Source organism: Biomphalaria glabrata, chromosome 3, assembly GCF_947242115.1.
Source record: "Biomphalaria glabrata chromosome 3, xgBioGlab47.1, whole genome shotgun sequence".
In the NCBI taxonomy this organism is placed as follows: Eukaryota; Metazoa; Mollusca; class Gastropoda; family Planorbidae; genus Biomphalaria; species Biomphalaria glabrata.
The window spans coordinates 51,696,801-51,714,989 of record NC_074713.1 but is presented as its reverse complement, the minus strand read 5'-3'; the positions used below and the strand labels follow the sequence as shown (position 1 = coordinate 51,714,989).

The window sequence follows — 18,189 nt, the reverse complement described above, 5'->3', positions numbered from 1 at the left end:
ACTTTGACCCATGACCCTTCAAGCTAGTTCAAAGGTAATAAAATAAAAACACTACAAGATCTTTGTCAAGACCACGAAGATCTATCAATCTATGTTAGATCATATTAGATGTCTATACGAAATGAAAATCACTAACGATTATTTTGGTAAAACAAAAGATGGACAACAAGTTACTTGGTAAAATATTGTCGAAATTTATACATAATAATTATGATTAAATTTCTTATGATTCCAGGCTCTTCTTATTATGTCTTATACTTTATTAATAGTAAGTTATAGTTATAGTTATAGAGGTCTAGTCAGCTAATCTTAAGTTATACTGTCTTATACTACTTATGCTATAGTCATAGTTGTTTAGATCATACCGTTGTTTATCCTCATAAATAATCAATCATATTCATCATAATGATAAATCTAATAATAATACACTTTTTGTTGTTTCTAGGACTAAGTATTATTATTATACTTAGCTAGTAAGACTGTTTATTGCTAATTATATATATATATATATATATATATATTATAGATTAAGATTAATATTAATTTATTATTGATATATTTATTATTAATTAGTAGTATATTGTATACTAGATATACTAGATATACCAAAACTATACATAATATGGCTCTAGATCAAGTATAGGATTATATAATACAAAAAGTATAAATCGAAAATAAATCATCCGCTCGATCTATAATGATATTAAATTAGTAGATAGACTAGGCGCTTGTATAGAATGGATCTAGTACTAGTAACTATGCTATTTAGTATTATAGACTATCTAAATTAGATTCTATAGAATAGTTAATATTTTATTATTAATCTTGGTTGTTTTAGTCTACTATTCATGATTATTTTAGTGTACATGCTACAGGTAGTAAAAAAATATATCTTAAAATGCCTCTGTCTCTATGAAGTGTATATAATATGTGTAAGCTGTCATATGGAATCCACATATTGATGAAACTAAAAAAAAAAATCAAATAAAGCATTAGGGTTTATTAAAAGAAATTTCTATAAATCAAATAAGAACATAAACATTCAGTCATGCATATTAACCAATGACTTAAATTCTGCCAAGTCTCTGGTTTTCCTGGCTAGCTCAGGCAACCCATTCCATGCTCTAATAGCACTAGAGAAGAAGGAGTATTTGTACAAATTTGTCCTAGCATATGGGACAAGGAATTTGCCTTTATCTTTGTGTCTTTCTGAGTATTTTATTAAATTTTGTTTTTGTATTTGAAGATTATGGTTCAGTGTTTTATGTATAATTGCTACTTTACTTTTGAGTCTTCTGTCCTGAAGGCTTTCTAAATTTAGTGATTTTACTAAAGGTGTTATAACAAATGTGAGTATTCGTTTGTTATGAATCTCACTGCTCTATTTTGTGTCTGTTCCAGTTTCTTAATGTTTTTTGAGTTGAGGGGTCCCAAACAGAGGATGCATATTCTATTATTGGCCTAACCAAGGTTAAATAACATTTTAGTTTTATGTTCTTATTTGATTTATAGAAATTTCTTTTAATAAGCCTTAATGCTTTGTTTGATTTTTTGATAGTTTCATCAATATATGGGGATTCCATGACAGCTTTTCATTTATCATAACACCTAGGTATTTTGCGTTTTTAGTCTGTGTTACTGGTTTACCATGAATAAGATAAGTGGAATTAATTTGTTTTAGTTTTTTTGTTACTCTTAACTCTCTCTCCTATCTGACGATACCAGCGTTGATTCCACCAGAATGTGGTAAATAATTACTGAGAGAAAGAGTTAATAACTGACATTTTTCTGGGTGGAAAGACATGCTCCAATTTGATTCCCATTTCTGTGATTCATCTAATTCTCTTTGTAAAATTTCTGTATCTTGTGTTGTTTTTATTGTTCTGTATATTATGCAATCGTCTGTAAATAATCTGACTTTTGTTGCTAGCCTTCGTGGAATAGGCGCATCATTGTTATTTGATCCGGACAACCAAATTAAGACATGACGTGCCAAAGACCCCAAGCAATGACATTATCAACTTCAAACATCATATCTACCCTTCAACTATACGGGGTGAGGAGGATGAATGGTTAAGCACTTGGCTTCCTTAGCTGGGGTCCTGGGTTTGAATCTCAGTGAAGAATAGGATTTTGAATTTTGGGATTTTTAGGGCTGAAACAATGCGATCATAAATAAACATGACATGTAACATATAAAAATAGCAGCACTAAGGTACCAAGAGAAGAATGTGAAGAAACAAAGGCGAAACATTGAAACATTTGCTCTTGTCTAGAAGAAGTATTGGAGATGACCGTACCATTGGAGATGAAACGCACTATTGGAGATGAACATTGAATTGCTTGATTTTGTTTTGTGTTTATCCAACTTATATTAGGATGATGTGTGTTATAATCCGTTGCACATGTTATTCCATAGTAAAAGTTTTTGATGACCTTATCTTCTTATCTTATAAAATACAGACGTAACTTCAAAAATGAAGAGGATTACGTCGTACACGTCATGCATTTAGTCATGCATGTTAACTAATGACTTAAATTCTGCCAAGTCACTGGTTTTCCTGGCTGGCTCAGGCAACCCATTCCATGTTCTAATAGCACTAGGGAAGAAGGAGAATTCGTACAAATTTGTCCTAGCACATTGAATGAGGAATGTGCCTTATCTTTGTGTCTTTCTGGGTATTTTTTTTTTTTTTTGTATTTGAAGATTATGGTTCAGTGTTTTTTTTTATAAATAATTGCTATTTTACTTTTAAGTTTTCTATCCTAAAGGCTTTCTAAATTTTGTGTTTCTCTAGTCATATGTGAATATTCGTTTGTTATGAATCTCACTGCTTTATTCCATGTCTGTTCCAGTTTGTTAATGTTTTCTTGAGCTGAGGGGTCCCTAAATAAAGTCCAAATTGACCAAATTTTTTTTTCATGGGGGGGGGGGGGGGGGGGGGAAGGGGGGAGGGGTAAAAGTCTTTGAAATAGTTAGCTGTGACGCTTGACTTGTGGCTGTGGTGCACCTATAGTATTTGTTTCTGCGCATTTAGGAGTTAAAAGTCTTTGCATTGCTCACTAGCCTAGACATCTAATTTAGATGTAGATCTAGATTAGATCTATATTTATAGCCTAACAATTTTGCCCACGACATTCACCCGCCAGACAGGGCATTTGATCTAGACTAGATCTAGATCTATCTTGTCTATTACACTATTGGCTGTACACAGTTGGTCTAAATCTCTTTGTATATAGATATAAGCTATAAAAGAAAACTCACCAGGACATCGATATCCATTGTGTGTATTATCAGTGATTTCTTTAGACAAAGGCTGAAATAATGCGATCAATACTGAGTCTGTAGGTTAGCTTTGACAGGCACTAAAAGTTGTTCCCAAAGAGTTCCAGGATTGATTTCGTATTTCTAATTATTGAAGCACCGTTACGCGCTATGTTCAAAATCAGTCAAGGTTGTCACAGTTCTGGGAAACTCCGAACTTTAGATCGCGTATATGGATTTACAATTCTGGCCACCTCATGGTTTGCAAAATATCTAAATTATTCCAAAATGACTTTGCTAAACTGAGAGATAAGCAGTGTAGCAACCTTTGTTTTTTTTTGTAAATGCCCTGCGAGTTGAGTCGAAGACTCTTGGAGCTCTAACCCAAGCTTCTTTGGATTTGTTAGCTTCCTTACATTACATTTTTTAATTTGTTACTGTCAGAAATGCCAATCAATTCTGTTAGATTGTACATATCTGCACTATGTGCATTGCTATTTGGTTCCGCAAGGTTGTCATTGCCGGAATTGGTAATGGATGTAAGCACTCCACTACGTATAAAATGCTTCCAATAGCATGCGTCTCAAATAGACTCTGACAACCAGTTGAACTACTGGCCTTCACGTGTCGCTCAGATATTGAGTCCGGCGGAATCGTTCTCACTAACAGGAGAAGGGGCAAAGGCGAATAACTGGCGCCTTAACCAGTAAACTTCTGGCAGGAGGGGCTCGTTAGCCATGGCTGGTTACCAACCTAGAAAAAGGAAAACTCTGAATTCAAACCTCTGTTGCATGGGAAAGGCTTCGGGAGTCAACCCTGAGGAAAAAATCAGGAGATGGCGACCCAAGGCAGTTTGAAGCACCCATTGCTACAGCCTGGCAGAACTTGCGACGCCGCTGACCCCAAACTGTATCGGCTCTGCCGTTCCTTTGGATACATCAGCTGCGTGGAGAGGTGAGGGATCATGTGTGGGAGACATCGTTCCGACCTCAGCTAATGCCCAGGCATTCATCTCATTACCATGAGATGATCCATAGTGGCTTCGCGACTGAAGGAGGCTATTGCATCGCATTGCTATTTGGCTAGCACTCAAACAACATTATTAAGGCATCAGTATCAGCAGAGCCCCACTAGCATAGCCATCGCTAAGTCACAAGCTATTTTAGCATTTTTAGCGGGCTTTTAAAAAAAAATAGAATTATTTTATTTCATCCAGGTGTAGGCTAAATTCAACAACATTGACACCAACACGTTCATGGGGTCTAAATAAAATTATTTGTGTTGATTTCAAGTTTCTTTATTTAGTGCATCTCAGGTCCGACTTTGTCCCTATCCTACACTCTTAAGCAAGCAATCCTTGTATGTATGTGTGTATATATTGTTACGAATCTCGCTATCCAGGCTCTCTGCAAACTGCACCACACGACCCACCAACTGAAAGAACTTGACAACTCAGGGCTCCAAATAACGTTAACAGTTTAATGTTCAATAAAATAACAGCCAATACTGTACAATTGGCAGCACGTAACACAAGACTGTACAAATATCTCTCCGTTAATCGCCGCATCGCCGTATCAACTCTTGCACAGGTCTCTCTGTCTCTTCTCGGACTTGTACTGAGCCGTCGTAACGAACCGTAGATCGAGAAGTTGTGTCTGGCTCGTCTCTGATACCTTCGCTCTTTATATAGGGTCCCTGCTGGCCTTCTAGAACCGGGCGGAACGTCGTTCGACCATTCTAGGTAGTCAGATGACTACATCCCTCGTGACGCTCCTGAGCTCTGTTCACGACGACGATCCTACTCGAACCTTCATGTTGATACTCGTCTCGGCTAACCGTCGTAACTCGTCACGGTTGACCGCTCGTCTAGCGCTGGCCTGGGGCGATTTGCGTCGGCTGACTACACACACACCACTACCCCCATCTGTGCCACCACCAGGTTTATAACAATATATATATATATATATATATATATATATATATATATATATACATTTTATTTCGAAAACGGCTCTAACGATTTTCTTAAAAATTTTAAGGTTTATGTATATTAATGAGAAAAAAATTCTCAACTCATTGGCCACATCGGGAAAACTTGAGGTCGACCGTTATATCGGTTTGAAAATGTCTCATTATCGAAAAATTAATTTTGGCTAGAATGTTTTATGAATGAAATTTTTTTTTCTATGTGACGTCAAAGGGAAAAAAACTTCACACCGCTTACAGCAGTACACTATTACATTTCTTTGCAAACAATAACAAGTTTTATTGAATCAATTCACCTAATTAAACATCTGCGCTCCATCTTATTGTATTGCACTTATCCCGTATGGGGGACGAACATATGCCAAAGGCAATCTTTCATTTTTAGTGAGCTGAAAGGTGGTCGGCGTAACAGAGATGCCCCACAATAACGCTTCTTTAGAATACTAACGCGATGTTTTTAAGTCTCTTAGGGAAAAATGCGCTGTTTTACTTTGTTACTAGGTGCACGTTTTACCCTATAACGTAGAGATTTTGCATCACTTGATGCTTCCTACTAAAGCCATAATGAATACACTAATTGCAATATTAAATGTCAGAACGTAAGCAGTTTAGAAGTTACACTGCAAAGACTTTCTTCCAAGCCAATAACAACCCAATCGTTTTACACAAAAGTTGCAATGTAAAACGTTACAACGTGAGCTGTGTTTTTTTTTATACTGTTGGGGGGACTAAAGAGACTTTCTATTCAAATCGCCATGTACAATTACACTCAGAACTGACAGAACGAAAAAGCAACTCTTCAGATTGATAGTCTTTACCCGATTTTCGTAATTACAAAAATATTTAAACAAAAATGACTTCGGTTATATATCCAGTTCCTTAACAAATTATTCATCCGAGCGAGGCTCGGTCACGTGGTACTGGTACTTTAAAGGTCGATCTACTTGCGCTGCTAGCTTTGCCTTTGTTTAATCTATACACTCGAAGGAAAGCCTTATTGTTAAGTTAGATCTTCTTGCGTTACTTTATAGTCTTCCTTGAGACGCCGGGAAGTTCTGTTTGTAGCTAGTTTAGAGTGTTGATGATAGTGTGGATGATAGTGTGGATGATAATGTGGGTGATAGTGTGGATGATAGTGTGGATGATAATGTGGATGATAGTGTGGATGATAGTGTGGATGATAGTGTGGGTGATAATGTGGGTGATAGTGTGGATGATAGTGTGGGTGATAGTGTGGATGATAGTGTGGGTGATAGTGTGGATGATAGTGTGGATGATAGTGTGGATGATAGTGTGGGTGATAGTGTGGGTGATAGTGTGGGTGATAGTGTGGGTGATAGTGTGGGTGATAGTGTGGGTGATAGTGTGGGTGATAGTGTGGATGATAGTGTGGATGATAGTGTGGATGATAGTGTGGGTGATAGTGTGGTGATAGTGTGGATGATAGTGTGGATGATAGTGTGGGTGATAGTGTGGATGATAGTGTGGGTGATAGCGTGGATGAGAGTGAACATCGTTATAGTCTTCCTCTCACTCGATCAATCTTTTATTTATTTATCCATCTACCTTCACCTATCCCATAGTCTGTTGGATCGTTGGTGCACCACAGAGAATCCTTAAACATTTTTTCTCCATTCCATTGGGAAACGTGGTTGAGAGGCTAAGTACAATTGGCTTGGTTTGGGTCGAGGTTCGACACCCGACTCGAGCAGAGTTGTGTTTACTGAGCACCTAAAGACAGCACGGAAAACCTTCTCCTAGATACCCCCTCTCCCCCCTCCCCCCACTGGTCTACAAATGAGATTGGACCAAAGCGCTCTGAGCATGCTATGAGCATGAAAGTAGCGCTATATAAAAGCTATAATTATTACTCCTCACTGTCCTTTGCCATGGATAGAATTTCATTCAATGACAGGCCATTCCATTCTTTGATCTTGTCTTCCCATCGCCTTCTGTCTTCATCTTCTTCCTGGTACTGTTCTTTGAAGGAAGGTCTTTTCGAGCACTGAGGACCTTGTGCTGTGGCCACAGAGTTTGGGTTTACGTTTTTTTGACAGTGGTTAGCAGGTCATCGTGGGGTGTAAAGTTCATCTGTTTCTATGGTCGACAGTTAACGAGCGTGTCATATGGCCAGCAGAACGACCAATCGTTTTACTTTTCCTATCAGGTACTTAGAAGAAATTCAAATGTCAGTCATCACCGAGATTAATACGCCACCATCCCGCAGCCTATTTGTCTTTCTGATCCAGTATTGTGGAGTAGGCTATAGCCTGAAGTTAGCATTAAATGCAATGGCGACACGTTTTAATAAAACTTTTTTAGTGCACATGTGCAATTATTGTATGTAGTTGTTGCACAGTTCTGACAGTATAAAACACATTTCAAGCATAAACCGCCTTTACTTTCCCAGCCAATTAGTGCATTAGTAGAGCCTTTAAACTTCATCTTTTTAAAACCTTTGGACAGCACTGGGACCTTTTGTAGTTAAATGGGTAACGAATACTGGTCTTAATATTTTTGTTTCTAAATAAAGCAACTCATTAACAAGCAGACCTCAGTTTAAATTCAAATTAGTCTACATATATTATTACATCATAGTCCAAACCTCCCGCAGGAAGTCATGAGATAGTGGTAGGCAGGGTCTTAACCCAAGTCCATCAAGATGACTGTCCAGAGTGCCTACCACTTGACCAGATAGCCAACTAGCCAAAAAATATGCATACTATTAAGTCAATCATTCATTAACCTAAATAAATTATTAATGAGGGTTAAAGGTTAAATAATAGATAAAAGTTTTTTTTTTTTTTAAATCTCATTTCCATCCATATTCCTTTAACTTATTTTTTTTTCCTTACAGTTACAGTTTAGCAAACAGCCATGGAATCAATATCAAAATCCTTGACTTTGGAGCAACTATTTCAGAGATTAATGTGCCAGATAAGGATGGAGTCATCAATGATATCAATTTAGGTTTCAACACTGTTGAAGGTTTGTAAATGCTTATAGTTTAACTCACAGTGTATGTTGCAAATATTTGACAAAGGAACAAAAACCAGAGCACATCTTGACAATGTTTTTTTTTATATTTGACTTTGCCGAATCCATAAAGTGATATATTTCTAAAAACAAAATTCACATGGGGGGCAATCAATATGTTTTAAATTTTAAAAGTAAAAGTGGGCTTTTCAATTTTTTTGTATTTTTTTTTTGTGCCTAAGGTTTTTATAGAATTATTTTTGACTTAGGATTTATTTAATAATACAAATTCTTGTTATTTTATTTTCCAAAATTAAGTATTTTACAAAAATAATATTAAAGTGTCATATTTTTTAGTTTTGATATCATTATCATCAAAATATTGCTTCACATTCTGATATTAAATAAAACTACTTAATTAATAGGCCTATATATATTTTTTAAATAAATAAAATATCAAATATTAATGGAGATACTATTTAATTTTAAACAATAACCCCCACCTCCCAAAATAATTATAAAAATAAAATAAGGATTTTTTAAAAAAAAATTGTACTACAGATTAGAAAAAAAAATTGAATAAACATACTATTTTTTTTCAATCTGAAATTTCCATTTGAATTAGAATATGAAGAGAAACCTGGCTACATTGGTGGATTTATTGGCAGAGTGGCCAATAGAATTGGTGGAGGAGAGTTCACCTTAGATGGTGAAACATATAAACTATATCAGAACAACGGACAGCACTGTCTTCATGGTGGGCGAGTGGGCTTCAATAAGGTAAAGTAAAATTTATAAAGTGGGACATTTGTGTATACTTCTTGTAAACTTTTCAAGAAAATAGTTTTTTTTGTCTACTTTAAAAAAAACTTTTGTTTTCCTGTATTTGTCTTACGTTTCGGAGGGTCCTTCCGATTTGAAAACTATTACATCCTAACCTAAACCTCCCAGAGAGGCAGTGGCTGAGCGGTAAAGCGCTTGGCTTCTGAACCGGAGACCGGAGTTCAAATCCTGGTGAAGACTGGAATTTTTTATTTCGGGATCTTCAGGTGCCTCTGAGTCCACCCAGCTCTAATGGGTACTTGACATTAGTTTGGGAAAAGTAAAAGCGGTTGGTCGTTGTGCTGGCCACATGACACCCTTGTTAACGGTAGGCCTCAGAAACAGATGACCTTTACATCATCTGCCCTATAGACCACAAGGTCTGAAAGGGGAACTTTACTTACTTACTTTACTAAACCTCCCACAGGATGGTGGGGGATGGCTGCAGGCAGGTTTGAACCTGGGACCATCGTAATGACAGTACAGAGCACATACCACATGGCTGGGCTGACATCCAATTCATTTAAAACTAATTTAGAAAAATATAAATATAGCTAACTTTGAATTCTAATGAAAATAAATGTATACTTTAATCATTTATTTTACTGAGGGGATTCCTGTGTGTGAATTGAGTGTGAATAGTTTATTAAACTGTCTAGTGGTGAAGAAATTAAAACCAACAGTTAAGATGGAAAGGTCTGAAAGGGGAACTTTACTTTTTTTTACTTTTAGGAATATTATTCTTTATTGTAACCTAATTACAGCAGATATCATCATATTTATCCATATTTTATAGTTTCAAAGAAACAGGCTGCTCGATTGATTAAGTGGTTAGATCTTGGGTTTTAGTCCTTGTGAAAACACTGATATTTTTTATTTGAAATTATTGGCTTGGAATGAAGTTTGACCATCTCCTATTAGGTTCTTGTTCTCAGCTGGGAAATGTTTGTAGCTATTTGTGCTTATTACTAAACACTCTAGTCATTCATTGGTAGTAATCCATTTGTTTCCTATTAATGTAATTTCACTGCCCTATATACCTATTGGTCTTTAGGTGAACTTCTCTAAAATGGAAATGGATCTTTTGTGCCACTAAGAACATTGTACTTTTGATGAATAACTTATTATAATGTTGCATACATCTTTTCTTGTTGTGTTTTTATAACTCAGTATTTGGTGTTAAATAAAATTAGTTTTAAAATGTGTTTTTAAATTTATTATTTTTTTTTTTCATAAAAAATGGACAGAAAATGTGGACAGGGGAAGTAACTAATGACAGCCTCATACTGAAATATATCAGCCCTGATGGTGAGGAGAATTTCCCAGGGGAGCTAATTGTGACAGCAGAATATCAATTAAATGATGACAATGAGTTCATAATGCTCTACACAGCTACCACAAGTAAAGCCACTCCACTGAATCTAACAGAGCATACATACATCAATCTTGGTGGACATGTAAGTGCTTAAAAATGTTTAAAGAATAGTTTATTTGTGATGGAAGAATTTATTCACAATAGAATCTGGGGGCTGCATTGTGCCACGGTGGGCTCACAAATTATGCGTGTGGTTCCATTTGCAAATAAGAATGCTAAGACTGAATGAAGAATTCAAGCCTTTGATAGTAAATATTGGAGGTAATGCTGGGTATCAGATATCAGGATAAGAAAACAAAATGTATTCTTTTGTAAGTTAACACTCTGAGTGGCAAAAAGGAGGAACGCCTCAATAATGTAAAAAGACAAGCTGAGCTGGTTTGGTTTATATTGTAAGACATGACTTGCTGTCAAAAATCTTTCTAGGTACAGTAGAGGAAGCACGAAGAAAGGGTCATCCAAACTGGCTGGACAGTGTGAAAGAATGGACCAATCTCTCCATTGATATTCTTCAAAGGACAGCTGTTGACCTGGAGGATTGAAGGAATTTTGTTACACAAAACATCACAGCACCCCTATCAGCACCCCTATCATGCAAATCATGGGATTGATAATAATGATGATTTGTAAATAGAAATAAGTAAATGTTGAAAAAAAAAAAAAGAGAAGATAGATAATTATATATTAATAGTATTTTAATGTCATTCATTGATATTACCTAAAAATAATTTAAATAATGGTCATTAAACATATCCTAATGTTAGATGTAGATAATCATTGTTTACTCTTAACAAAACTATTTAATTATTTTTTATAGGATTATGGCTGTATCAAGGATCATATAGTAACTATTCCTGCCAGCTATTGGCTACCATTGGGAGATGATGGACTGCCAACTGGTAAATAAAGAAGCATTAACAAAATTGAGTGTGAGGTATGACTTCACCTTCACCAATCTGTCTGTTGGACCATTGGGGCACCACACAAGATCTGTTGACCGTCTTTATCCATTCCTTTCTGTCTTTTGCATTTGATAGAATCTTTTTCAATGGGGCAGGCCCCTCCATCCTTTTATGCTGTCTTCTCATCGCTTTCTCTTTCTGCCTCTTCTTCTTTTTCCTTGTACTGTTCCCTGAAGAAAGGTTTTTAATATGACTAGAAATTGAAAAATACATTAACATTAAATGTAATAAATAAGTTTTTTTTCAGTTGGTGTAGAAGTTTATTCATTTGAATGTTTTCACATTACTTCCATTACATTTTGGGAAAAATTAGTATGAAATCTTTTGAAATCTTTACATAAAACTAAAGTTTTATTGTGTTTGTGATTATTGATAATATTATAATATCCAACAAACAAATTTTTTATTTAGAAATATCATCAATAGCACTTTATTAATCTTAAAATCTGATACAATCAAAGTCAACCATCATCCTGATTTATATCATTCTACATTGACACTGCACTGCTCTAAGTAACCAATAGAAATGTTCACCAAAAGGTGCTTTTGTTTTGTGAAATGCTTTAGGTGTTAATCTACTTCCTAGTCCAAACCTCCCACAGGATGACAGGGCATTGCAATGGGCAGTGTATGAACCTGGCACCTTCTAGATGACCGAATGATAGTCCAGCTCGCCTATAGTACTTTTAATATTAATAAGGTCTTTTAAAAATACCATAAAAGAAGAACAAGGCACATATCTGGGCTAGTACTAGTCAATTTAAATTGATTCATAGTCATTTGAGATCCTCGTTGTCAATTCATTGTAAAATGTTCCCTCAAAATATACTATATTTTTTACTGTTTATTATAATTCTTTCGAAAATTTGAATTTATATTATTATTCTGAGAATTGACTTTAAATAAGGATTTAATTTAATCAAGTTCATACTGTGTCACTTGTTATGCATGGTTGGGATGGTTGTTGACTTGTAGCACCAAACTGGTAGATGACTAAACTGCTGTCAGCGTATTATTAGACAAATTTCACTTGATATTAAATAAATGTAGTAGACTTTAGTAATTATATAAAGATTATATTTTGAACAAATTCTAACTCGTTACGAAAACAGGTCTTTTCATTCTACAATCTGGAGTTGTCTCCTACCCTAGACAGATTACCACAATGCGGCTTATCATGCAACATTCACACTGTGTAGCCACCAATCAGTTGCTAACTTTTTCTCACTGTCACCATAGAAACACACACTCACTTACGCACATACTCCATAATGTCACTGCAGTGTATAACTTAATGAATTTGCATGTGTTACTTTTGTATTGAAACATAACAATGATTTTGATATTCTAATACATCAACTTTCAAAGAATTACGACACCACTTTATATTTTATGTACTATTTTTCTTTAGGTGAACGTCAACCCGTTGAAGGGAGTGAATATGATTTGCGTCTGCCAACATGTTTAGCAGATGTTGTAGATAAAATCCCTACTGGAAGAGGATTCGAAAATTATTTTTGTTTGGAAGATAATAAAGATCTAAAATTAGCAGCAAGGTAAACATTATGCATACACTGACTTAGATCCTCCTGCGCCATCTATATTAGACAGAAAGAGCATTAAGACCTACCTGCTCAACATTTATTTAGATTAGTTTGCCTTTTTAACTCTCATGTTTATGATTAAGTTCTCAAAGCCTACATTATGTATGCTAACATCGCTACATAAATTAAATTATTTTTATGATTAGTATCTTTTGGCTAATCTTATACTGTTGACATTAGAGTTTCAGTATTGTAAAGGAAGCTTCAGTTTGATTGATTTATAATGAAACTTTAAATCCATAAATGATATACATTTAAAAATCTGCAAACAATATACCTTTTTAAACCCAAATTGATATATCTTTTTACATCTCTGGGCAGCATTACTTTTAACCAACAAGTTATATATCTTTTTAAACCCATACCTTTTTAAACCCACAAATGATATTCTGGTACCTTTAAATAGTCAATACATATTAAAATTTTTTTTAACTATTCAAGAGACTAATACAACATGTGACATTGACACTAATATTTATTTCTTTGCAAGCATTTGTCCTAGTATGTAAAAGCTTTTGCCATAATAAATAATAATTGTATACCATGAAAAAAACAACTCTTTTTTTCTTTTATTATACAGAGTTGAACACCCACCTACTGGAAGTTACTTAGAGTTACACACTACTGAACCAGGCTTACAGTTCTACACATCATACTATTTACCAGAAATGGCAGGGAAGAACGGCGCCACTTATAAGCAATTTTGTGCCATAGATTTAGAGGCTCAACATTACCCAGACAGTATTCATCAGGTTCGTTTACTACAAGTTACTATCCTTTTAAACCTTTACGGTCGAGAGACAATGTGTAAAGAAAGGACAATTGAGTCCAGGACAGCAAGCAGTAAGGACTGGGTGGTACCTTGGGAGTCCTCTAGAATGTAGTTGTACGAGCTAGAGAGACTAGTAATGTTAAGTTAGGCAGTTCTGTTAAGTACAAGAAAGCATTTGAAGTTAGTGTAGCCAGTTGTGTTTATTGGCTGTTGTTGATGTAATTGTAAATAAACAGACACCTTGTTATTTGAGACTCTTGTTGTCAAGTTGATGTTTTAGATGTGTTGTGTTGTTGAGCAGTATTTGCAGAAGGCCTGATATAGAAGATCGTAACAGTATATATATATACTTGCTTATAATTTTTGTGGTTATTATGATGACAATACTTTAAAGCCGAGAAATTCTGTATGATTAGGACATATCTGACATCCTTCTTTGTCATAACTATTTACAAATGAACTCAATTGGAACAGAATGTTTTTGTATGCTACTGTGAATGGCTTCTGAGTGGGAAGAATTGAGGGCCTTGAATGAATGCTTTTTCAGCTGCTCTCAGTCCATTGGTGGATGTGGCTGCTAGATTAGAATAACCTTGAACTGTTGTATCTTATCTCTTTTCTGTTCAAATTTACAAACTGTTGGTCTTGTGTTTTCTTGGGGTTTTTTTTGGTCTTACACTAGTGATCTTTATGAAGCAGCTTATTCCTAGTCCAGTTCTAAGGTCATAGCTTTTTGACTGTAGAAATGGTGTCACAAATATAGGTCAGAGTTTATTATTTTTTTCTGCTCTTTGGTGACCTAATTTGATTGTGTGTCCACCTGAAATTCAAGTTAGTGCTGTAACGGATGCATGTGTCTAAGTTGTATTTGAAGTATTTCTAAATACCTTGATAATTCTAGATGCGTGAGTACCTTGTAAGGTGTGAGTACCTTGTAAGGTGTATTACAGGTGCGAGTCTAAACAAATGCATCATGTCACAAAGAATGAAAAGTAACGGAACAGGATCAATGCACAGTAACTCCTGATGAAAACATAATAACATTCTTTAATGGAGAATGGGCCACAGTCGAGTCCATCACTAACAATGATATTACCCCTTTGAGAGCCTAGCAATAACTGATCTAAAAGTCTACACCTAATCTCTAACCCCAACGTCTATGTCGTCACTATAAAATGTGCGCTCCTAACTAAACTAAACTAATTGTCTAACAGCAACATTTTCAAAATAATTCACTGACTTTTCAGGATTACCATTATTTGTTCTTTATTGTTTTTGTCATTGCATTTTCACAATCTCTTTCTCTAGCCCTTGTCATAAAGGTTTAGGTCCCATGTTCACAGATTAATTTTATTCTCCTGTCATCAAATGACTCAAGTCATGCTATTCATCCCTAAACGAATCTTTCATACCTTTCACAGATAGTTGACACCCTCTTCATCTCCAGTATTATTAATTTAGTCATCATTTATAAAATTTAGTTTTACTTCTCTGTAGAATAGAACATCTCTCAGTTGAAGTATTGTAACATTTTATTTATAACATTTAGTTTTACTACACTGTAAAATAGAATATCTCTCAGTTAAAGTAATGTAATATTTTATTTATAACATTTAGTTTTACTACACTGTAAAATAGAACATCTCTCAGTTGAAGTAATGTAACAATTTATTTATAACATTTAGTTTTACTACACTGTAAAATAGAATATCTCTCAGTTGAAGTAATGTAATATTTTATTTATAACATTTATTTTTAATACACTGTAAAATAGAACATCTCTCAGTTGAAGTATTGTAACATTTTATTTTGGCTAGAGGTGAGACTTTCTTAGTAGTGAGACTTTCCTAGTAGTGAGACTTTCCTTCTGGTTTCTGGGGCTATTATTTTTTTTTATTCATAAACCCATTAGAGCAAACTGTAGATTCCCTCATATCCTGATTTAAAGAAAAATAATGCTGCCATCTTGTTCTAATTCTGGTGCTTCTTGATTATAGCATCCAAGTACTCTTTTCAAACAGATTCCCTTCCTTTTTTTTTTAGCATATAAATATTTGTTTATGTTTCACGTTTGTCGTTTTTTTAGCAAGGTCGCTAGCCCCACATCAAACCCTCCTCCTTTCTCACGTGGGACCTACAGATGGCAAAATGAACTACGCATACCAAGAGTTGCGATGACATAAAGGCCAATTTGAGCAAAACGCAAACAGGAACGTCCTCGTATAACTTGGCACCGCACCTTCATGGAGGACCTCAGAACAAAGGACACCAGTTGAAAAGAGGCTTCAGACATTGGCAGTGACAGATCTTTGTGGGGGACAGCTTGCCACTCGATGCGCCGCATGGTGCAGGAGGGTCTAAGTCTAAGAAACAGATATTTGTTTACATTTATTACAAGTAAAAAATCCTATATTTCTTTTTTTTTTGTTTTCACAGCCCAACTTTCCCACTACTGTGCTTCAACCTGGCAAGACATACACACAGAAAACTGTATACACCTTTGGCATATTGTAAAACAACATATTGAGGAAACATTCCCTGTTGTTTGATTTCATATTTGTATTCGTTGCTATGGGAGATTTTAATCTATGGTGGATTTTTATGAATAGCTAGCTTTTTGGTGCATCTGGTGGACAGCAAGTGTTATGTATTTGAAAGTTATAAGAAAATGTTTTCGAGGTCTGTCTGTGCGGTAAAAATTTTGATCACATTGTTTTTAAAATCTGTATCAAGCTGAAATTTTGCACAATTATTTCTTTTACCTGAAGAAGAATCAATTTTAGAAATTAACCAATTAGTTAATTAACTCTTGGTAATATTTTTTTGTTTGGTATTTCAAACAAGGGAAAGAAATTGTACTCGACTGAAAGTGGTGGTATAAGCTGAATTAGGCCCCTTTATAGGTTATAATCTGAGTTCTAGTAAGCTCAAACATAAAAAATAGGACGAGACTATAGAAACAATAGAAACTGTATTCAAAAGTCTTCAGCCATGAGTTCAAATTCAGGTCGTTCCCCTTTGAATTTTTTTTATAAATGCTTTTTATTGTTAGTCTAGTCTAAAAAAGTATTTTAAAAATACTTTCTTTTTAGCATTGTGGAATAGAATTTCAAAGCAGCACAAAATAATCTCAATGCGGAGGAAATAATGGAGGTTACCTCCCTCTATAAGAGTGGCGCATTTAAAAATGTATTTCTGCATATGCTTTATCTTTCTATGATACTCAGTTATTTTGCTAATAGATACTTAAACATTGAAGGCTTAATAAAATGCACAAAACTGTGTTTAATATTGTCCAACGAAATCCCCACCAGTCACACTCGTTTGTATCAGAGCAAAGACGTTACACTCAGGACTTAGGAATTACATTGACCGATTTTTTTTGCTCGTCACAGATGACACTTGTCTATTAATTAAATCTTTCATGCGGAAATATTAACATTAGCAAAGACTTTTTCATTGTAACCAATCTGTCTTTATGCAACCTTAGTTTTATTATAATAGAGCATAGAATAAGTTGATTGAATCATCCAGAAAAAAACACGACTTGGCAGAGTTGAAGTCTTTGATTAACTTGACTAGATTGACCAAGGGACACCTGAAGTAATGTCTGTATTTTATAAGATAAGATAACATTTGACCAAATAATTGTTGTGACAGTCATGTTTAATTTGATCCATTAATTAAGGATGTTCTTGAATATATGAGGAGGTGTGGAGGCTGAGCGGTAAAGCGCTTGGATTCTAAACTGGGGGTTCCGGGTTCGAATCCTGGTGAAGACTGGGATTTTTAATTTTCGGGATCTTTGGGCGCCTCTGAGTCCACCCAGCTCTAAATGGGTACCTGACATTAGTTGGGGAAAAGTAAAGGCGGTTGGTCTTTATGCTGGTCACTTGACACTTTTGTTAACTGTAGTCCACAGAAAAATGACCTTTACGTCATCTGCTGAAGGTCTGAAAGGGAAACTTTATTTTTTTTTTTTACATTGCGCTATGGTCGAGTCACTTTTGTGGACCTTGTAGGGGAACTGGGAGAAAGTCAGTTCATGTCTGGACTCAAACTCAAGCTCTTCATTAGAAGCCAAGTGGTTTATGCTACTTAGCCACATGTCCCATATAATGTTGCTATAGTCCGTTATTTGGTCTGGAACAAAAAATCCACAAAACTGGCTCAAAAAACCGTCTCAAAAGGACCAATTTCATACAGGAATCTCTAAACCTAAAAAAGAAACACCAACTTGAAAAAATTACTCTGGAATCCTCGATACACTATAATGAATCTCCACCCTGGGACGAAAGCCCTCTTCCTACTATAAGGGACCATATTGAAAACATAAAAAGAAAATCTGATTACAGACCAACAGAGCTCAAGGAAATAGTGAACTGTTTTCTACATACCAATTACCCTAGCAATCAGTGGATCAGAGT

The 18,189-nt window shown here is 35.1% G+C and overlaps 1 protein-coding gene across 1 annotated transcript in view; it reads left to right on the top strand.

The window, feature by feature from the left end:
* Positions 1-24: 24 nt before the first annotated feature.
* LOC106057219 (galactose mutarotase-like) overlaps positions 25-18,189 on the top strand; it is a 34,262-nt gene continuing 16,097 nt past the window's right edge. The window contains exons 1-8 of the mRNA XM_056023499.1: positions 25-177; positions 8,109-8,239; positions 8,853-9,007; positions 10,297-10,506; positions 11,242-11,323; positions 12,798-12,942; positions 13,571-13,742; positions 14,664-14,683. Of these exons, the coding sequence (XP_055879474.1) occupies positions 92-177; positions 8,109-8,239; positions 8,853-9,007; positions 10,297-10,506; positions 11,242-11,323; positions 12,798-12,942; positions 13,571-13,742; positions 14,664-14,683 (1,001 nt within the window). The 5' untranslated portion in view covers positions 25-91. The remainder of the gene's footprint in view (positions 178-8,108; positions 8,240-8,852; positions 9,008-10,296; positions 10,507-11,241; positions 11,324-12,797; positions 12,943-13,570; positions 13,743-14,663; positions 14,684-18,189) is intronic.